This window comes from Sinocyclocheilus anshuiensis, unplaced genomic scaffold, assembly GCF_001515605.1.
Source record: "Sinocyclocheilus anshuiensis isolate Anshui unplaced genomic scaffold, SAMN03320099.WGS_v1.1 scaffold392, whole genome shotgun sequence".
Taxonomy (NCBI): Eukaryota; Metazoa; Chordata; class Actinopteri; order Cypriniformes; family Cyprinidae; genus Sinocyclocheilus; species Sinocyclocheilus anshuiensis.
This window is the reverse complement of record NW_015557091.1, coordinates 4,105,058-4,128,243: the sequence shown is the minus strand read 5'-3', so window position 1 is coordinate 4,128,243 and position 23,186 is coordinate 4,105,058. Positions and strand designations below refer to the sequence as shown.

Genomic DNA, 23,186 nt, shown 5'->3' with positions numbered 1-23,186 from the left:
GCGTGGTGTGGTAATCCTCTAAATTCACATTGACATTTATACTGAAGAATTCCGTGGGGTTGGACATTTTTGTGCCTGAGTTATTTTTAACTAAAACTTTTAAGTGTCGTTTATTTGGATCGTTATAAGAATCTATAAGAATTGTTTCTTGAAACACAGCTGAAATAAAATTGTGCATAAATATTTGATGAAAAAATTAAATTACTCAAATGAAACTTAGAAAAAAAACTTACATGAAAATTAGAAATGTTGACTTGGCAACTAAATGAAATAAAATAAGTTTATGTTGAGGAACTTAAATTACTAAACTAATACTGAAATAAAAATGAACTCTTAATAAAAACAAAAATTACAAAATCACATAACAGAATTACTCAAAATACAGAGTTCTGGCATGAAACTCTAGATGGCGCAGTCCGATAGGTCTAGCTCAATCTGACCTGGCAACATCATTGTCACATGGCAGCTGATTGGTTCTCTCCTGAATCGGTAGCCAATGAGCTTACTGCTCAATATTCAAATACCTGGCTTCTGTTTGCTGTAGCAATTTGCAGCGCACTTCAGAAACCCTCTACCTTCCCCAGCTCCACCTGTATAGATCTGCTACGGCGTGATTCATGTATGCTATATGGGGGTTATTCATATGTGTTATATGTGCAGCAGCAGTATTTCTTACATGCTTACAGCAGCATGTTGTGGATGTATTGGCAGTAGCAAGTCTCGGTACTTGCTCTGCCGCAGCAGCAGCAGCGTAGCAGATCTATTCCGCCAAGACCAAACACATTAACATTGTCATGTACATTACCATGCCAATCCCTCCGAGAGTTGTCATGACAGAACTAAAATTAAATTCAAAACTGAAAATATAAAAATAAAAGCTAAAACGTTATTTAAGTAATAGTAGTAATAATAATAATTTAATAATAATAATGTAATGATAGTAGATCAGTAATACTAAATTTTTTGTGCATGTTACAAAATATTTCCATTTAAAAAATGTTATAAAATAAATGAAAATATAAAAATAAAAGCTAATTGAAATTATTTTTTTTTGTATTATAATAGTATATAAATAATACTAAAATAAAACTGGTTTAGGCTCTTGGCAGGAAACATCATCCTAGCAAACACCCAGAACACCCTTTTAATCACATAGTAACACCCCTGTGGCAACATTTACTAAAATCTAAAAGTTTATAGATAGCATTTGGTTTCCGTAGACTGTTCTGAGACTCAGTCTGTTCGTAACTATAGGGGCTTTCATGCTGATTGCCTGGACATCGACCGTCAGTGCTGGTGTCATCATGGCACGATACTTCAAACCCGATTGGCCCGAAAGGAATATTTTGGGGCAAAGGGTCTGGTTTCAGGTAGGAGCTTGTTTGATACAATGAGGATTTCATTAGTTTTCAAATGTGAATCATCAAGGTTTTTTGTTTCCACAGTTACATCGAATGCTAATGGTCCTCACAGTTCTACTCACCTTGGTCGGCTTTGTTTTGCCTTTTATGTACAGGGGAGGCTGGAGCAAGGTAACACACACACACAGTACACACACACACACATAAATGTCTGCCTGTGAGTAAGACTCATGCTTTAACAGTGTGTCATATTTTCACCCCCTTCATCACACACCTCTGACTGTTCAACAGCACTGCCAATGTGTCAGACCCACATGCTGTCTGCTCAGAATTAAAAAGCGAGTGAATGAATATCCCATGTTCATTAGAAGCGACCCACCATGTGGCATCTTTTTGGCCTGTTTCTGAAAAACATACCCACTTTTCTTGAGGGATTAATCAAGCACAGTGTTGATTGAGTGTCTTATTAAGTCTGCAAGTGCTGGTTTATTTGAGCCTCAAGCCTACACGTGTATCCATCCGTAAGGCTAAGCATGAGGGACACATTTGTGACTCAACAGGGGCATCTGTGACATCCCTCTTGCCAAGTATCTGGCAGAGCTTCTGTGTATGACCAGCAGGGGGCGTCCAGTTCCACGCCAAACCCGACCCCACGGAAATAATACCCATCAACCTTGTACTTTGGCAGCCTTTGAAAAGCTGTTTCCTGTCATTACTCATTGCTTCATGAAGTTTGTTGACAATATTAGCTTCATGTTTACAGTGGATTCTAATATGTATTGTATTATCCACAGCGGGCAGGAATACACCCCTATTTGGGCTGTGTTGTCGTGGCACTCGCTGTCATCCAACCTGTCATTGCACTGTTCAGACCTGCACCAGATGCCTCAAGGTAAATCTTGGTAACAGTACAGCACAATACAGCCAGAAAAGAAATGTCCAGAATGAATTACTAGCATACAATGCAGTATTATTTACTATGTACTGCATATTATTTTCTAATATATTTTTTAATATATTACGTATTAAATATGTTACATTTAAGTGTTTTTGCTATAGTTTAATGCAGATTGTCACAATACATTGCTATGTTGCCATATTGTTGTCAAATTGGATAAAATGTCTCAATATGGTTTAATTGTGTGATGCACATACACTGGCAAATGTAGTGATCGTCTGCGTTTTCTATATGTAGTGTGTGTGAAATAGTATGAGAATGATGGTATTCTGAACATACACAGAGCACTTAATTTGTTTTATAAGGTTCTGTCTTTTAAACGCCTTTGTGTTTCAAAGAAAATTTATACTTTTTAAGGCAGCCCAAACGACGTAACAGGCAATGTGCTGTCTGCCCAGTGCCGTAGCGGACGGCCCCTCGATAACCTCCCCTTGCTGGGTTGCGTCGAAAGACAATGATCTTGTATTGACAATAGCCAGAGATATTGGCAAAAATATCAACTATGGGCAATAATAAGAGGATTTGGCATTTCCAATTAATGTAGGCCTGTTACATTCTTATTTTTATTAGGCCTATTATTATGAAGTTACTTTTATTATTAAATTAAAATTACAATTAATTTGCCCCGCAATTAACCTACTGCATAACTGACGTGCTGCAAGGATAACAAAAGATTAGGCTATTTACTCCTCAATTAAAATAAAAAAAAAGGGTCTTGTATATTATACAATGATTTATAGGCCTATAATTAAAATATTAACACTGCAGTCATCAATAAAAATCAATGAAATAAAAAGCTTTAGCCTATTTCAAGCACTGACTTTCAAAAACAACCTGTTTAACACGAAATATGTTTCTTCTCATTTCTTTTTCAATATATGTATGGGTCACAAGAGAAATATTAAGGGAATAAATGAAAACGGTAAGCTATAGCCTACCGTTATCAGCATATGTTGAAGTAAATTCGTCTCTCGTCATCTCTGAGAGAATATGTGGCATCAGATGCCGAAAGCTCCGTCATTACTCTGTCATTCTGTTTTTACTTTCACTTTCACCGGCATAACTCTTACGTAATGTTTGCACGTTGCTTATGTGATATCCATTGGCTCGCCTTCATGGTTTAAAACAGAAATATTTCCAACATTGCGAATGCGATGTAAGCAATTACCCCCCACCCGTATCGAAAACGTACCGAACCGAAATGTGAATTTTGAATTTTGAACCGTGAAAACGTACCGAATCATAGGTGGGTACCCGAAAGTATAAAAGGGCACCTGCTGAATACATCACCTACTCAGTTGACTGAGGAGACGTAAACAGGCTAGCCGAAGGCATGGCGAGGGGACGCAGCGTCTCGTTCCCTCTAGGGGAACCATGTTTACATGAGTAACCCCAGATGTTCCCCTTCAAGGGAACTTCGAGCTGCGTCCCCCTCTAGGGGACACTTTGGGGAACGATATCCAATCACGCCATGCCGAAGCGCATGCCTGTCCACCTGGTGAGAGAGCACCAATGAGGTGACAGACATATACCAAACCTTTCCTCAGAAAGGGGCCAAGCCACTTACGCCTCGGGCTGCTCACATAACTTGATAGAAACGAGGGAGCCCATTTCTAAAAAAAAAGGGGGGAAAACACCCTAACCAAGCTAGGAGCACAACCACCCTCAGATAGCTATGCTATGTGAGCAATAGTAGCCAGGATACATAAGACCACTGAAGAGGCTGGAAGCCTAGAGAAGCTGAAAGATTGCTACTAACAATCCCAGCTAGAACGCAGCTATCCGCAGATAACTATATCCAAAGGGTCTTATGAAATGAACCTTCCTAAGAGCTGCCCAGACCAAGGGGATGGCTATCTACTTAAAACTCAGCAGGGGAGAAGCACTGTCTAGGCAAGGGCTCAGGGAGACCGCTACTTAAAAACCCTAAGAAGGGGAGCAGTCACTGAGCTAGCACATAGATATCCTCATATAGCTATAGGAAGTAAATTCAGCCTTGGTGAGCAGAAGAGACTGATTTCTAAAACATAAAAAAAAAAATTCCCATTGAACACTGAACACACAGTATGCATACTGAAAAAATAATATGAGTTGTATGATATAGTATGAAATTTGAACATGTACAAATCTATATTATTTTAAAAATGGTCAACACACTATACATACTGCAAAAATGTGTAGGACAGTATGCCATTGCAGTATACAGAGCATCTGAATTTGTTGTATGTTGTCTATACTATTTTAGAAACCTGTTGTGTAGATCACTGTTATATTAATATTAATTCATAAGTCATGTTTTTAAATGTCTTTTCTGTATAACCTGCTCACAGGAGATATATCTTCAACTGGATGCATTTTGGAACAGGAACAGCAGCTCAAGTCGTGGCTGGTAAGAAACTGCTGTGAATAGTCTCGAACGGTTAATTATGTGGCTCAGATACATATTAACAACAATGCTGACAGAAGAAATCAGCTTTGTAAATTCAATAAAATTGAGTTTTGTCTGAATAAAGTAGTTTTTTTGGTAGCTGATTGCATATAATATTTTATAGTTTACTCTTATGGAGGCTAGTCATGTTTTTTATGTCTGATGTTATGACTTTTAATATTAGTTCAGGGGGGCCTGAAGTATTAGCAGTATGTGTTATTAAACACTGTCATAACCAAGCTGTGTGTTTTCATGATTTAGTTGTCACCATCTTCCTTGGGATCCATCAGCAAGCTCTGTTCCTGCCTGCTCCGTGGTCCACAGGGGTCCTGGCAGCCATTGTGGTGTGGTTTGTGCTGGCTGATTTGGTTCTGGAAGTCCATCGAAGGGGATTTTTACCTATAGGTCAGTAAACTGCCCTCAGACATGTGTGTTCTGTATTCATTTCAGAGCAGTTATTTATTGTATGTGTAGTGTTTCTTTGCGCCTATGCAGGAAGTAATATGTGCTGGATAAATCCATTAAATTGTAAAAGGTTTTATACTGCGGTAGTAATTGAAATGTTGGATCTTTCTTTTTGTACTAGAAAAAAAAAAAAAGTTATTTGTGGATGTTTTATTCTTTAATTTAAATGTGGATTCAGTATTCTTATACTTGCGCGTGTTTTTCAGGTAAATATTTTAAAAATGTCAAAATCTACACTGAACATATCAATTCTGATGACAAAGAGGAGATTGTGTTTGTTCCTGATGAGAATGAGACTTATAGTGTGGTGAGTTGAGTTTGTGCCTACTTCCTCATAAGAAGCACATGCATTTCATTGATGATATATCCTGATATGTCCATTGCATTTTCTTTTTCTTTTTCCAGGAATCTTGTTTTAAAAACATAGTTCTGGCTATTTATCTTTGTGGAAATCTGGGATTTCTAACTGTTCTCCTTTGGACCATCAGTGCAGTATGACACACTCTCAGCAGTCGTTTACACATTTAGTCTTTGGGACTTTCACTAATCATGCTTATTTTAAAACAAGCCAAAGAAATATAGAGTAGGACTGAATTACGACAGGCAACCTGTCAATTTACGTTGATTATTAGAATGAAATTGTCTGATTTTAAATCAAATTTCTTGTCTGCTGGGGTATAAATCAATTTAGTATATTTTTAGCACTTATAATTTATTTTTGAAATATATATATGTACAATATTGCTTACCTATACTTTTTTTTTTTTTTTTGTCGTAAAGAACAACTTCTGCTTGTTATTTAAATATCTCTTCCTGATTTGCTTTTTTAAGTCTTTGAATCTAAAGAACATATTTTATGTGTGATGTTTGGGGACCGCATTCAATTAACAATGTTTACAGATCAAGTAATTATTCTGGTCTTGATGCTGTGTATGTTTTTTTCTAAATATTTAGTAATCATGTTTTAACCACCTTATTCTTGATTCTAGTGCCTAATATTGATTTGTGGGTTTAAAGATTGTTACTGTTGCCTGAAATGTAAATATTATTAACAATGTGTCCATTTTGTACAAAGACTGAATGTAGTTTGGATGAAGTGGACCATTTTTTTTTTAGGTTTTTGCACAGATGACAATCTGTGACAGATTGATCAGTTTTTTTTTTAATAAAACTTTTGAAATTAAACTGTGTTACTAGCTTTATCTTCTAAAATATGTGCATACGTTTTGTATTAATCTGTGTCTTTGCACTGTTATTTTAGTCCTTTAGGATCATGGGTACCTGTGCTGCTGGCTGTCTATTTTAAACCATGTTTTGATTAATTACTTCATTTAGATTGAATATCATGCAATTTGTCTGTATCTATAGTAATTTCAGTGTGTGAAGTTTTTTCTCCTGTGAAGTGCTATTTTAATACATAGGCAACATGGTGTGGTTGCTTATCAACATAATTAACTGTTGTAGTATAAATGGACAATTGCCTTTAATTGACATTTATTTTTGAATTCGTATTTTGAACACATGATTGTTCAAACGATATGCAAAGCAAGTATTTTCTTGAGACTGACATGGATTCAAAGGTTAGCAAGCAATACTGTTTTATAAGCATGGCGGTTTGACATAAATATGCACATAATCTGTAGACAACAAAGCAACAGTTCATTTTTAAATAATAGATTGTTTTCTAAGATTAATATAATTACTAAATAGATTTACGGTTTTCATACTGAGTGTAACTGAAGTACTGAAATGTAATCTGGATGCAGAATATTGCATTCAAAAATTGCCCTATATTAGAGCAATCAAATTCAGATTAATTCTTTTTTTTTAAATGTCCCTTTGACAAAAGATACCAAATTGATCTGTTTTCAGTGATATTTAACAAAATACATTCATTTTGTATACATTTTCACTTAAATTTGATCCTAAAACCTTGTAAAACTGCTTCATATTTTCATATAATTTAGGGATATACAAACATTGCCTTACAAGAAAATACAATATGAATATACAATACATATTCTCCTCAACTTCGTAGACAAAACACTAAAAATATGGTTTATAAGTCTCTCCAGATACCACATTAAAGAGGAATCACAAATATGCATGAAACAGTACATTCAAATAACATTTAGGCATCTCGGCATATGCAGATTTTTTCTGGATCATTAACAAAGTCACACAAGCAGCAGTAGCAGGTGTATATGCTGTCACAATAAACAGACTAGTTTGAGCATTGAAAATTCTCTTACGTAAAACAGCTGCAAATTGACGTCAGTGTCCATTTCTACTCATTGCTCGCAAACTCCCCTGCCTCCCAGCGCAGAGCCATGGCACTTTTACGTCGGCCTCCATTGTAGGGTTCAGGAAACTAGTGAGAGAACAATAAAAGTGATTTAATTTTCTATTTTTTCTTTGAAAAAAAAATTCTGCAACCTAATATATTGAAGATACCGATCATTTGAATTCCATGTTGTTGATACGATATCCATCTTTTGCTCTGACACTGCATGTATATTTACATATACTTACTCGATGATCACATGACAAAGCTGAACGATCCATTCTGCATGTTTTCATTGGAGATGAAGGGGATGATTTACATTTAATTGGCACATCATCTGAAATTAAATTCACAACCAAGAATAAACAGATCTTTTCTGACAATGACATGTATGTGTTTGCAGTCTCAGTGATGTAGTCATTACTTCAGATCAACAGAATGAAAAATTCTGTCTGTATTTTTCTCTTGGCATGAAATACCTGTAAACGATGAGCTGTCCAAACGGTTTGGAGACATCAGGAAGTGATCCTTCGAGTAAACATTGGCTCTTTGACGCCTGAGTTCCTCTTCTCGCTGCTTCACCATCATAATCTCCTCATCAACTAGAGATATCGTACTCCTGGACCGCAGCTTAAAAAACGGGTTGTTGAGGAACATCTTCTGTGGAGTTTCCTCAGAGGCAGAATTCAAGTTGAACTCAGATGCACTTCGAATAATGAGGTTCGATGTCTCCAAAATGATGACATTAGGGATATCTTCAGGTCTCCAGTCAGCAGATTTGGAGGACACCATCTTTCCATGCCTTGGACTTGGAGGGAAAGGCTCTGGCTCGAGGATGATAACATTATTGGCGGCCATGTCTTGTTTTTGTGCGCTCTTGGTTGGTGAGGAGGTAATGATGAAAGAAGGCGTCTTGATGCTGAGAGATTTGGATATACTTCCATCATCATCATCCTGGTCTTCCAACATCTTCCTTTTCTCATCGACTTCTTGGCATAGTTTTCCAGGGTTCAAGTTGGCAGATCTCGCCCTTATCTGTACACAGTCACTGGAGGATGATTTTGACATTCCCTTCTCACGCCTTAGGTTCTCCTCACGATCCAAGGTTAGGCGAATCTCCTTCTCAGTTGGGGTCTCTGGATCATCAAATGGTGATCTGTAGCTAGAGTCGTCCAGACCTGAATCCTCAGAGCAAGGGCTGAACTGGGTGTGTGCGTAATCCTCTACAAGCGACAAGCTCTCAAGATCCCTCTTCGGCCTTTCGATGTTGCGGACAGGTGTATACATGGAACTGTGACTACCTTGGCAGGTGCCAGATCGAGTTGTTGGTGTGCTTGGATGGTGTGCCAAGTTTTTTGTTTGCTCTTCGATCTCTAGCCACTGCTGGCGAGCAACTTTGAAATCCACATGTTCTGTGCTGACATTCTCGCTTTTCATTTCCTGAATCACACAATAATCTTTCGGCACCTTTTTGCTGGAATCGGATTTGACGGAATCAAATGAATTGCTCTTGTGGGTTGCTGAACCTCGTCCAAGCTCCTCATCGTCTTCGGAAATCTTGGACAAGCCATGGAACAGTGTGGAAGGATTGTAAGATATCTCTTGCGCTTGCTGAACTGGCTCATTTTCTGGTTGTTCTAGCACTTCTTCTCCCACCGGAATCTCCAGCTCTTCAGTTTCCTTTGAAATGTCCTCAGTATTCCCAACTGTAGGTTTTTGAATAAAGAGTTCTTGTGCACTCAGCTCAAGACTGTCAATGTAGGAATCATCATCTTCCTTATTTATGGAGGAAGAGAAGATGTTCCTCCATTTATCATCGGTGTCGCTGTCTGATGACACCGCAGCTATTTCGACCCGAAGACACTCTTCTAGCTCATCTGGGTCATGGCAAGACTCTGTGGAGACGTCTGACAGAACTTCCTCTCGGATGTAGTGCTCAAGGATGGTTTCTTCTGGATCTTCACATCCAAAACTTTCTAAGATGGCTTCCTGTGAGTCAATACCCAATTGGTCTAACATATCTCCATCGTCAACATCATCTGGTTGGGGTGCTATGTTCTCCGCTATGTTCTCCATTGGTTCCTGTCTTAGAGAATCTTTTCTCTTATGCGTGACATCATTCTCATACACGCTCTCAGCACTTGACGGAGTGTCAGATATTGAAGAGGTAATTGACTCATTGCGATAAAGTTCTTCTTGAGTATCCTCCAAGACAAGCGCCTCTTTCGCACTGCAAACATCTTCCAGATCATCAGCCTTGGTCTCCGTAGGAGGTAAGCCTGCTAAAATGTCAGCCACAACTTTTGCACTAATGGACTCTAAAATGTCAGCATCATAACAGACTTGTTCATCGTTGTTTCCTGTGTCCTTGCTCTCAGGTAACTCAGTCTCCAGGACTTCCATTTCACAGTCAATTATGTTTGCTGTGCTGGAGTTTTCACTTGTCTCCATGGTTACAGGCTCAGACGGGGACTTCAGCTCTGTATGCTCTGGACTCTCAGGATGAGAACAACCTGCAATCTCTTCCAGTCTATCCACCTCTTCAGGCTCAGTCGTAGCTCCCTGCAAGAGAAAAAGACAACAAATAAATTCAAAAGCAGCAAGATAAATCTCATTTCCCTAATCACCAAAACATTCAAAGCATATCAAAGCTAATTTGCACCCACTCATGTTTAGTACAGTTCTTATGTAATGCTAAATTTCCGAGAAAGTTTTTCAGGGCTTAAGTTTTCAGTCTTAAGGGGTTACCTGAGCTTGAGCTGATGTGGTTTAAAGTAATGTTCCTTGCAAGAGGTTCTGAGTTTAAAACCTACTTGAGAGATAACTTTTACAAATAAATTAAAACCACTAAAATATTTAGAAATGGTGGCACAATTGATTGCATTTTATGTTGAGTAATTTATTTCTGTTTTTTAATGGTTCCATTAACAATTTGAGGAACAAATGCGATTCTGTTGTTAATTTTAAATAAGATAGAGAAAAAAATGTGGCACATTGTCATACGAACAACGTTTTAGGTATCAAGCCTTACAGTATGTACAGTAGGCCTACAACACATGGTTGATGGTTAATGGAGTCGAAATTAACTAATTGCGGTTAGTAAGTAGGCCTAGGCTATGTGAGATTGATACTGCTCCGACTGACTCATAAGTTTTTCTGTATCACTAAAAACGGACTCACTTCCAGCCTATTTAATGTAAAAAAAAAAATAAAACAGAAAAACCGCCCGGTAAGGATAGTATTCTGAGTGAAATTACCTCAGGTAGCTTGCTGCATCCATTTTTTCAGTAAAGTAGAAATGAGATCACATAATCAAAAATTCTAATGGGAACTAAGATGGAAAAAAAGTGAGTGAAGCACTCCTGAACACGTCAAGCAACAGCTATGATTTTTCCCCTAATCTTGAGGCTCAAGTGTTGAAAGGCACCATGTTGTTATATTTGCACAGCACTTCAAAAACCAGGTTAGTTAAGTGTTAGTTTAATTCTGCATAAAAATTCTTACCTTTTGAAATGACTCTGCCAAATCGCACTTTTACATCTGTTTAACACAGTGTGAAAGCTATTTTTAACATGTACAAACAAGCATTTGAAATTCACCTTGGCTTCCTTATGTAAAAAATGCAACATATATGCCCTATATGAGATTATTCCAGTGTATAAGAATAAAGTGGAAGCAATTGTTTACTATTGCAGTGATTTTTTTTTTTCCACAAAAGTGGGTTTTAGTAGGCAGAAATAAGTAGATTCATTATATAAGACTGCAGAACTGGCTCTTCTCCTCATGCATGAAACTTTTGTCCCGCAGTTAAGCAGCATAGGCTCTGGATCAGACCAGGAAAGGAAGAGAAAGAAGAAAATCCCTTGAGGGCGAAATCCTCTGACTGAACATTCTCACTGACCACAGGTTTTTAAAAAAAAATATTTTCATATTTGTATACATATTGAGAGGGCATATTATGTGAGAATTAACAATCAATCACACATTGCACGTCGTTATTTGTCTTGTCTTGTTGATGCGCCACTGCAGAGCGTTTGATCATGGCAGCGTGGTTTGTTTACATGGATTTTTCTGATCTCATTCGTACCAACTGCCGAGTGCCAAAGTGATGTGTGATCTAACGCTCAAACTATTTCTGACAGACGAAATCAGCTGCCATGGGGATTAGAAAGGGGATTTTTTTCCCCTCAGAACATCAAAACCACAATTACACACTTTCATGCTGAAAATAACGTGATATCAGTACAATATGGAAGTTGTGCTGAAATCAAAATGCACAAATTGACAGCACCATTCACAGATTTCATAAGCTGTTTACATCACTTGAAATGGCTTGAAATACTTTCACTCTCTAGCTTTTCCTTGATGTCCGTTTGGTATAATTACCACCACTGCATGAAAGTCTCCACAATCATTCAAAACTCAAGCGGCATGCTAATGCGACCACTAAAAACAGTCAAAATTATGTGAAATTACCATCCACTTCAGCGCCTGCCCATTTCACCCCAATCAAACTACACAAAGGCACAAAGCCTCATGAAAATGACAAGCGGTAAAGTGTTGACTACCATGGCAACACCCCCCTACTCGACGACTCCTCTAGCAGCTCAGCTTGTGAGAAAACTTCCAACACTCTCGCACCCTCTCCGTCTCAGCATTTGTGTCATGACAATCTGTATTCCATAAATTATTCAGTGACAATAACATTTGCATTGAAGGCAGACGGAGGTACCAGCGTGTCCCAGTACCTACCGTGAGCTTTAGAAACAGGAGCCAGAAGGAGATCATCTCCACCTTGCCAAGAAAATCTTCTCAGTGGAACCCGTAAGCACTCTGGGCTTGAGTAAATATGTTGTGGATGCATGGATAGAAAGTGAACTTGGTCTGATACAGGAGTTATTGGCAGAAATGTCATTGCGAGTTGGTCTGATGTCACTGATGTTGGCGTGAGTGGTCACCTCAGGGCATCTTCCTGGTACGAACACTCAACTCTGATTGGTCGCTCCATTGTTTTTGCTGACTGATCAATAAGTGGCTTGTCAGTGAGGTCATGTGTCACTTTCTGATGGATTTCCTTAAATGACTTCTTTTAGGAAGTGATGCCATTGGGAATGTAACAGTTTGGGGTGGAGCTATCACTAATAAATACAACTGAGAGATACATTTTTAACTATTTCAGTATCAAAAAGTTGTGTGCATCATTGTGTGAGCATAGATCATTGAAAAAGAGCATTTTAGGCTCAAGGTTGCTCTATTCAGAATGAAATAATAACCTGCGTGGAGCATCACAGTAACAGGTGCTGGGGGGCCAGAGCGTAGGTGGCCATTCAGACATATGTGACTGGCACTGAGCCCTTGGATATGTTCTCAGATGAGAAAAAATGTCACTATGCGGCATGAGAGCACTGCAGACTAAGATACAAATGTCTCAAATAGAGAATTTTGAGAGATTTATCAGCTTGAATAGAAAAATGACTTGAATGATAGTGTTCGTTTTATTTATACATGACTATAAAAAAATTGATTACATGTACTTGTTGAGAAAATATTTTGCGAAGCTGCTTGTAAATAGTAAAAAGTGGCTTTAATACAGCAACAGAATAAATATTAATAAATATATGTGAATGAAGAACAAATAATACTTTAGACCTTGACCGAATATGACACACACAATTTAATCAAGAAAATAATCCATTATAATACATGAAATTTAGTGAATTTTCAGTTATAAATGTGGTTTAAATTTATAAAGGATCATACCTGATTTTAAGTTGTAATTATAAGCCATTATGAATACTGGATTTTATGAATACATTTATGCATACAGGCTTAGAAAATGTTACCCATATTTTTGCTGACATATTAATAGGAGTTCGTGCAGTTCTCTGCTCTGCTCTGCATTAATGGGAGTGTGAAATGGAGCAGGAGACTTTCTCATCTCACACACACACACACTCACACACACACACACACGCCTCCACTCACCCACGCGGACACTTTAATTCACTCTAAAACACACACTCACACACCCACACACACACATTCAGCTGAGAAGCCCAGTGCTAATGTTGTCTGACAACATCTCAGATCTCGTATTCCACGTTTTCTGAAGTGCTTGAGGTTTGTACAAGCAGCCTGGGATTAATTAAACTTTCACAGTTTCTGTTTCTCAGGTTGTTCCACAGCGACGGCAACATTTTCATGCTTAAGGGTCAAATCAGAGAAGATGTTGATGAATACAAGCCCAAAATAATGAGTTTTATTGAAACTGATCCATAATTCTTAAAAATCCATGACATGCAAGCTTATAAAAAATGTAACAATATACATACCAAATATCAATGCAAGTACTTTTTCGATCTTATTTCTCACATGTATAATGCAACAATATTAAGTCTGATATAAAATACAGTAGAAAGAGCAAACAAAAATCGAAATCTCTAAAAAAATACAGACTGCAGATAAAAACCTCATGCAAGCGTACACTCTCACACACTTGTTTGCAAAAAATCAAGTCTCTTTAGACCATATCAGCACAAATCCAGTGAGTTTAGCATATGTTTGTCATAGCATCTCAATAATATTACATTCTTTACAGCACCCCAGAAGAAAATATAACAGCAATCCAGCACAATCTCCATATAAAACCAACAGCATGACACCTAAACAAGTTTATTCACCCCATATTCATTTTCATAAAGTAGAAGTCTGACTATTCATAAAGTTCTCAGTGTCCTACCTTGTTGTGTTACGAGCAGAGAGAGGACAGGGTACGTGCTCAGCGATTCTGTCTTGGCTGAAGCTCTGCTTCTCTGTAACCACAGAGACTGTGACTTACTCTGAATGTACCAGAAACAGCCAATAGCTGAGCAGCCTCAGCCGTTCCGACACACGCACACAGTTGCACAAGGAATTTCTTAAAATCTTTCTGTCAATCAAGCATATTCTCAAGGTTTCATGTCATGGGTTTCTCATCTTTTGAGAATGGGATCGGCCATAATACGGTTTATGACTGTCCTCTCAAAACCTGCCCTCTGCACTGAAGATCAAGTGACTCAGAAATAATATTGCAGTTGTAAACACTTGTCACTTCTTTTAGACCAATTTTGATGTGAATCATGTCAACATGTCAACAAATACCAGACTGCAAAATATTTTTGTAGTTTTACTGTAAGGCAGGATAAATTTACTTCCAAAGCAAAATGTGTAAAATACTAAAACTTGTTTATTTAAAAGAATGTAACTTGTTTTCTGAATAAAAGTATATTTAAATATATTTTTTACTCAGTTGGTTATTTTTTTCCGGCTTTTTCTTTCTCTAAAAATTGCAAAATTTATGGTTAACAAAAAATTTAATATTCTCTAAAACAAAATTCTTAATATCTTCTGCTGTATTTAAAATAGTAATAAAAAAAATTAAGTACATGTATATTGTTTTAGGGATGTTTATATATTTTTTTGTACTAGAAAATGTGACAACATCACTGATTAAAAATATATAACTATAGCATATTGTATTTTTTCAACCGTTTGTAAAAAACAAAAGAGTGATATCAGTCGTGTTGAAATATAATTTCTGGTGCAAAAGTAAGTCACCAGATATTTTTTCCTATTTGATTAAAAAAGACAAAAATGAAAAAATATTACCAACAAACAGCATAATTTACAGAGCAGTCAAATGAAGAACATTATGTACAACATGAAATGATGAACAAATGCTGTTTTTGGCACGCAAATATGATTCATGTCATAAGCAGTTTTTTTTTTCTTCCCCAGATCAGTCTCTCAGTCCATTTCATCCTCATCAGGAAATACAAGATGTCGACATTTGAAGAGGTTACATATATTTTCCTAGTTGAGACAGTCTGATTGGCAGCGCTGTGGAGAGGACAGTAAAAATACTTCAGTTTAACCACACCTAGATATTCTGCATGCAGGTGGTTAGTTTGTTTCAAGCCAATCAAAATCCAGTACTATCCAATCAATCAAATCAATTGATTTGTCTTCGGCCTGTCATTAGAGAAGATGATTAACACATTCATCCTGCACTGGTGTGCCAAAATCAGGGGATGACAAAACAGAGAAAACATTGAATATGCAGAACGTTAGCATTTATTTTGCGCCTTATGTAATGCAAGCCAAGGATTATTACATAACACTCTATTTAGCAGATGTTATGAACGCCCTCTTGAGCAGACACGACGTCTTAAAAGCTACCAAGGACAAAGTGCTCAATTATAGCTGATGGACGAGAACGGTAAATTACTCTGGTGGAGAAAAAAAAAGACAAAACTACCCTAAATCACATATTAGCTGTCGGAAACGTCTGAACCTATAATGAAACAAAATAAAGACAGTGTGTAAAGAATGAATAATGGTTCCGAAAGATATCTTAGAAAGCTATTATGTTTTATCAGCCATTACACACATTTACCATGGTAACCATAGCCTCTGCCACCATACCATAGAAATTGTTACTACAATAAGTGACTATGGGATTTATTTTCTGAATATTTTATTTTTGACAGTGTTGCCACAGTTTTTACAGGTTTTTCACAGTTTTTTTACTATATAGCTAGCATGGTATATTTTTGTGCTATGGTAAATCCATAATAAATGTATTACTTCAAAAACAGTCAATGTACTAACACAAAAGTACCACAGCAGCAAGTTAACATATCAAAGCATATATATATATATTTTTTATTAATCATATAAAAACAAAACAGTTGTTATAAGACAAACAGTAAGTTTCATTTCATGCATTTTTCCAAGTGTGGATGCTTCAAACATATGAAACCCTGACAAAATGTGAAGATATAGACAGACCACCAGGTGGAAGTAAAGCAGCAAGAGTTTACTTGAGGAGACTGGTTCACATTAATACTCCCCTGACAGATATTTTAGTTGATGATAAGTCATATCTAGTATTTTTAGAGGTCTGGCTGTCAGTAATGTTTCTTTGCTTTCTTAAAGTTACAATAAGGTTCGACATCAGTTAAAAGTATTAGGTATCATGGACTAAGAATGAACATTTCTAAAGCAATTATTAATTGTTTATACTGTATGTGACTCATGTTTAATCATAATACATTAACTAATGTTAATTTATACAACAAAAAAATTTCAAAATGTATTGGCATATGTAGATATTAGCATTAACCAAGATTAATAAATGGTATGAAAGTGGTTGTTCATGATACCTGATGCATTAAAGGAACTGTCCACCCAAAAATGAAAATTCTGTCATAATTTACTCTCATTTAGTTTCAAATCTGTATGACTTACTTCCTTCTGTGGAACACTCTATAAAAGAACTTTGAGATCCAAACAACACTGGAGCCAACTCACTTCAGTTGTTAAGACATTTCTCAAAATATCTTCTTTTGAGTAAATAATGCTGATTAAAGGCCCATTCACACCAAGGATGATAACTATAACAATAACTATAAAGTTTTAATAATCATTCCAATTCTGTGAGAATGAAGGAGTCAAATTGCTTTCAGAACAAATTTTTTTCCAGCTCATGAACGATAAAATCATTGATCCAGATTTAATGAGCTTGAGCATTTAATGCGACATAAAGGCAGAAATTTCTTGTGCATTGGTGTGGATGCTATTATAGTTATCGTTATAGTTATCTTTACTTTCCTGAAAGCGTGGCGGAGGCTGAAATTGTTGAATGAAGTCATTATTTTCATTTTCTTTGCGCGAAAAGGCATTCTTGTAGGTTCATAACATTAAAGTTGAACCACTGATGTCACATGGAATATTTTAACAATGTCCTTGCTACCTTTCTGGGCATTGAACATTTCAGATGCATTGTGTCTATGCAGGGTCAAAAAGCTCTCGGATCTTAATTTGTCGGATCTTAAATCGCTCTTAATTCGTGTTCTGAAGATGAATGAAGGTATTACGGGTTCGGAATGACACGAGGGTGAGTAATTAATGACAGAATTTTAATTTTTGGGTGAACTATCCCTTTAATGTTAACATATGGAACCTTATTGTAAAGGGTTACCAATAACTCAAAGAAATGCAAGGAACTAAAAGTTAGTATGGAATTAGAAACCAAATTGTCTTCTCACTTTTCGAATGGTGCCTGTGTCTGTCGGGTCTTTGGTTTCATTTCCAAGCATCTGTCTTCCAGAGCTGGAGGTTCTGATGGCACTAGGCCTGATCTCAGAACGGTACACCGTACTGTTGGGTTTGAAGATCTTGCTGCGGTAGCCCAGAGGGTGGTACGACAAAGTGGCTTCCTCAGAATCTTCACCATCATCATCATCACTAATAACTACCAGTTCAGCCTGGATTCCTTCATCCTCCTCATCTGATTCAACGTTCTGATAGCCCATGAAGATCATGGTAACAGGTTCACCAGATTCCACCTCAGCAGGGAGGAAGCTCATAAAGTTGACACTAGAGTCTTCCTTTTGATTCAGAGGGGAAAACCGTCCGAATCCCAGCCCGGAGTCTGCTGTTGGAGTTATCCGAAGCTGTTCCTCATACTCTTGTATGAGAGAAGATGCTGGGCTGATCCTGGTTATGCCGCTGTATTCGCTATTAGCATATGATCCATTTTGAGCCAGTTGGTTGGTGCCCAAATACTGGTTGGTTTTAGTGGTTGGAATGTAAAGGGCTTCTTGTTTGGTAAAGTTCTCAGCCTGAAAGGGACTCTGGTTCTTGTTGGGCATCTGAAGGCCATGAAGGCTGATGTAGCCTCTTTCTGTCCTCTGAGGGGTTGTAGGTCGACTGAATGGGCTTGAAAACACTGGTTCGTGGTATTCCACATCTGTTGGGTCTTTCTTCTCTGAGGCTTTCATCAGAAGTTCCTCTACTTCAAGAGGGCTCATCTCATTCATGTCGTTCTGGGAGTCCCGTCCATCAGGTGCTAAAGCATAGACAGATTTATGCCCATCATCATAGACTTTGATGCCTTGTTGTTGGAGATCCAGAGGTGCGATGGTGGCTGTGGAAAGGATGTGACTCTCACCAGAGCGGAGATCTTTTTCCACACTGATCTTCATGGTGTATGTAGCTGAAGGAAATAACAGTGTTAAACACAAACCACCACAAACCAAATCAAGAGATTAAAAAAAATGTATAAAAAATATTTATCAGTAGTTAAATGTTTTTGAAAGATGTTTCTTACTATATATTTACCAAGGCTGCATTCATTTGAAAAATACAGTAAAAACACTAATATTGTGCATTATTATTATTACAATTTACTAAAAAATGTTGTATTTCAACACATTTTAAAATGTAATTTATTTCTGTGGTAAAGCTGAATTTTCAGCATTATTAATCCAGTCTTCAGTGTTTTATGATCCTTCATGAAATCATTCTAAAATGCTGATTTGGTGCTCAATAAACATTTCTTATTAATATCAATGTTGAAAACAGTTTTGCTGCTTAATATTTTTGTGAAAACCATTATGCATTTTTTCATAGTTTTTTATTAAATAGAAAGTTGAAAAGAACAACATTTGTTAAAAATAAAGTCTTTACTGTCATTTACTTGGTGGAGGAACTATTCTAGATAATATGATTAATATGCTTACAAATATCCCCTACCCATGATAAAAACACTGTAGCACAGGGGCTCTACAGTGGCTTATTGCTTTAATAAAAAACGTGTCATCTTGCAGTCTGTAGCTAGATACAATATCCTGTTCAGCTGGTGATATTTTGATTATTGGGCCTCTTTCATAATTCTGTGTCATGCTCATAATTACAGTCATGGATAACATCTTTTTTTTTCATTAAAAAATGAAAACAGCATTTACGCACCTTGAATTGCTATAATTACAGAAGTGGACAGTTTGATGACATGTTCTAAACATCCTGACATATTTGTGCAATATTTCAAGTGCTCATTATATCTGCAAATAGTTGGTGGTGTAAACAAAGCCTTCGCTGTACCTTTTTTCTCCTGTTCTTCATCAGATTCATGTTTTCCTGGCTTGACACTTCTCCTCCTGGTTTTGGGGGTATAGGACTTTGGGACATCAGGTATGGCAGTGTAGATGTATTGGACTGGCTCTGTAAGAAGCAATGTGTAGGTCTGTTGAGGAAGCGTCAATGCTGTACAAATAGCAATATAGCAAAAATAATAATTTTCTTTACCTGGCCGGATATTTGCATTTACTTCCTGCAGGGAAATACAGTAGTTTGTGCAGTACCAAACCCAGATTTGATGAAGAGATAAGAAGAACAAAACCAAGTTTCAAACCATACAAAACACACCAGATCACATATCACGCAAACCGATCCTATCCTCACAGCAGCAACTGGCATCAAACAATTTTATCTTGACTTCAATTTGAAACCGAGGAGCATCTTCACAGCATGCTGCATTGTAATGATTTCCCTTTTTCCCAACTCAAAAGCTGATCCAATTTAAGTGGCTCGGTGTTGTAATAAGCGGCAAGGAGTCTCCAGGCTTTTTAAAGTGATTACACAAGCAATACCTTTATAATGTCCTCTGGAGTTTTCTCCACCTCCTTCAGTTGTTTCAGAAGAATTTCCTCTTTTGCAGAAAGCTCCAGCTCTTGTGTCTCAAGAACCGCAATTTCCTGCTCTATTCTGCAAAAGATGCAGGCAAATATTTGTATATATTATTTATATACATATTTATTTATATTTTTGCTGATTGTTCAGTTGAGCTAAGTTATATTTGTATGAAATAATGCAACACATTTGTTTTTACTTATAAAAGCATAGTTCATCCAAAAATGAAAATTCTGTCTTGATTTACTCAACCTCGTGTCGATCCAAACCTGTATGACTTTATTTACTCTGCAGAACACAAATGTTTTTGTCCATACAATGAAAGTAAAAGGGGTGTAAAACAACATTGGACCCCACTGATTTTTATTGACTGGAAAACAAATAATACTGAGACATTTTTCAAAGTATCTTCTTCTGTGTTTTTTCTAAAAGAAATAAAGTTATACAGGTTTAGACGTGAACAGGTGAGTAAATGATGACGCAATTTTCATTTTTGAGTGAATTATTATTATTATTATGCCTGTGTGCAAACAATTTGAATTTATAGAGTTTCCATAAATCCTGATTCAGACCCAGACCAACATGTTGGAAACTGATTATTATTCATTATTTCATTTATTATTTGTTTGTATACAAAATCTTGATTTCAGAACAACACACAAACAAATTAAATAAAAGATTATAACATATAAATGTCACCTAATTTACATCTCCCGTCCCTAAATAGGCTTTTTCCCTAAAACATAAAATAATAAGGTAAACTAAACATTTTAAAATATTTAAATAAAAAATATTCAAACAGAAGTACAAGCACAGGTCTGATTTCTGATTATTAAAAACAAGTACAGCTCTGGTTTCTTTTCAACTAATACTTCATTATTGTACATAATCCATCTATGTAGTCTAATTTAGTACTCTACCAAATTATAACACAGGTATTTATTGATTCATTGATTGTATGCCATAAAAAAAAAAAAAAGTCAACGACTGTAAAAATGTGTAAAAAGTAGACTGCTTTCATGAAAGTCACTCTAATGGCACCTCCTTGTGTAATTTTTCGGTATTGTTCAATCTTTATGGCATAAACATTCTTTATGGCATGTGCAGAGAGCGGATGATACTGAAAATTGAGTTTTAGTTTCAGAGTTTCAGAATGATTACCCTCATTTATGTTTTGTTTGGGGCCATGAACCTATACGTCAAGATAACTTACAGGAGATGACAAGCCTCCTCTCTCCTGTGATTGTGGGGATTCTCATCAGATTGCTTTTTCGCTCTTAATCCATCTGATTTAAACAGCAGCCATCATATTGTGGAGTCTATTTGTAAAGAGAAAGCTCTTTGGAGATTTGAGTCATTTAAGGCCTTCAAATCGATCTTAAAGGGATAGTTCACCAAAAAATGAAAATTTGATGTTTATCTGCTTACCCCCAGGGCATCCAAGATGTAGGTGACTTTGTTTCTTCAGTAGAACACAAACGAAGATTTTTAACTCAAACCGTTGCAGTCTGTCAGTCTTATAATGGAAGTGAATGGGAATCACGACTTTGAGAGTCAAAAAAACATACACAAACAAAACCAAATTAAACCCTGCAGCTCGTGACGATACATTGATGTGTAAAGACATGAAGCGATCGGTCTGTGCAAGAAACTGAACAGTATTTATATCATTTTTTACCTCTGATTCACTGCAATGTCTGAACTGTCCTGAGCGCGTCCTCGACAGCCGGTGCGTGATGCATCTTCTTCTTCTTCTTGTTTTACGGCGGATCGCAGACTTATAAGTCCATTACCGCCACCTATCTCTCAAATGGACCATTGACACTATCTACAATCTCAATTAGGAGTGTCAATGGTCCATTTGAGAGATAGGTGGCGGTAATGCGCTTATAAGTCTGTGATCCGCCGTAAAGCAAGAAGAAGAAGACGCATCACGTGCCGGCTGTCGAGGATGCGCTCAGGACAGTTCAGACATTGCAATGAATCAGAGGTAAAAAACAATATAAATACTCGTCACGAGCCGCAGGGTTTAATTTGGTTTTGTTTGTGTATGTTTCTTTTTACTCTCAAGTTAAAAATCTTCGTTTGTGTTCTACTGAAGAAACAAAGTCACCTACATCTTGGATGCCCTGGGGGTAAGCAGATAAACATCAAATTTTCATTTTTGGGTGAACTATCCCTTTAACAACTGCTGGAAAGCAAACTTCCTTTCCATCTATATAAAGCTCCACAGGGAGAAATCAGGCAGGGAGTGTGTCTCTCAGCACTGTATGGGAACTCTCATTATAAGAGAGTGGTTCTAGCTGAAAAAGATTTTTTCCTCGGTTATTTTGTCCTTTTGTTAGTCATCCTTCCTGCTTCAGGTATGACCTCCTGCGTAATGGTTGTTTTTTTCCAGACAAAGCTTGTCGTAAGTCAACAGGCTCTCACTGCCAAGGCGGGTTGCGTAAGTAGACAGTTTATGTAATACTGTGAGTGAGGTCTGTCTGTCTAACCCTTGGCTAACACTGAAAGCCCATCACAGTGGTTAAACAAGAATACTCCAATTGCTTCTCTCAATCAAGATGAAGCTGTGAACCCTGCACACCATTAGTGATTGAGTTTTTTTCCCTTTTCATTTGTGGAGATGTGAGAGTACCTGTCGATATTGCTCTGCAGGAGTTTAGCCTGCTGCTGGTTATCTTCAGTCTGGGCCTTCACAGATTCCTGCTCCTCTTCGCTCAGGGTGCTCAATCCTTCCATCAGCCATTGTTCCCGTACAGTTTTTTTCTATTTGTTCAAAGAAGGCCATAGCATATTGTGTCAGCCAGTTTATTTATTTACATTACAGTGTTGTAAATTAATAATAAATTACACCTTTACTTTACAAATTACCCACCTACATAATAAAATCACAAAGTGCAAACACATTCTGCTGCAATAATTTAATGATCATATTAAATATGTTAGATATTTACTAGATATATGCTGGAAATATATTAGATATTTCAGCATTTTCAAACATTCATTCAACTATTCATCTATGAATTTATTAATATTTATTATTCTATTAATAATAAACATTTTTATTACATATATATATATATATATATACATTCATATATTCTATCTATAAAATTATAGAGAGAATATATGAATGCATTTATTTTTATGTAATTTTTAAATTATATTTTTATA

General features: G+C 36.8%; 2 protein-coding genes across 6 annotated transcripts in view; one reads left to right on the top strand and one right to left on the bottom strand.

Annotated features, from left to right (window-relative positions):
* Positions 1-5,963, top strand: part of LOC107677322 (putative ferric-chelate reductase 1) — a 10,239-nt gene extending 4,276 nt beyond the window's left edge. For both annotated transcript variants that reach the window (XM_016472204.1, XM_016472203.1), the window contains exons 10-16: positions 1,255-1,370; positions 1,446-1,532; positions 2,156-2,253; positions 4,650-4,708; positions 5,009-5,152; positions 5,419-5,519; positions 5,618-5,963. In XM_016472204.1, coding sequence (XP_016327690.1) covers positions 1,255-1,370; positions 1,446-1,532; positions 2,156-2,253; positions 4,650-4,708; positions 5,009-5,152; positions 5,419-5,519; positions 5,618-5,710 — 698 coding nt within the window. In that variant the 3' untranslated portion in view covers positions 5,711-5,963. The remainder of the gene's footprint in view (positions 1-1,254; positions 1,371-1,445; positions 1,533-2,155; positions 2,254-4,649; positions 4,709-5,008; positions 5,153-5,418; positions 5,520-5,617) is intronic.
* A 1,186-nt stretch (positions 5,964-7,149) lies between these two features.
* LOC107677254 (uncharacterized) overlaps positions 7,150-23,186 on the bottom strand; it is a 24,384-nt gene continuing 8,347 nt past the window's right edge. For 2 of the 4 annotated variants that reach the window (XM_016472081.1, XM_016472082.1), the window contains exons 4-8: positions 22,648-22,778; positions 19,970-20,084; positions 7,976-10,058; positions 7,745-7,833; positions 7,150-7,583 (exon numbers count right to left, since the gene is read on the bottom strand). In XM_016472081.1, the coding sequence (XP_016327567.1) occupies positions 7,500-7,583; positions 7,745-7,833; positions 7,976-10,058; positions 19,970-20,084; positions 22,648-22,778 (2,502 nt within the window). In that variant the 3' untranslated portion in view covers positions 7,150-7,499. Of the gene's footprint in view, positions 7,584-7,744; positions 7,834-7,975; positions 10,059-12,248; positions 12,706-14,235; positions 14,753-19,969; positions 20,085-22,647; positions 22,779-23,186 lie in introns of those variants that run through there. The other 2 variants (XM_016472084.1, XM_016472083.1) reach the window with 2 other exon arrangements.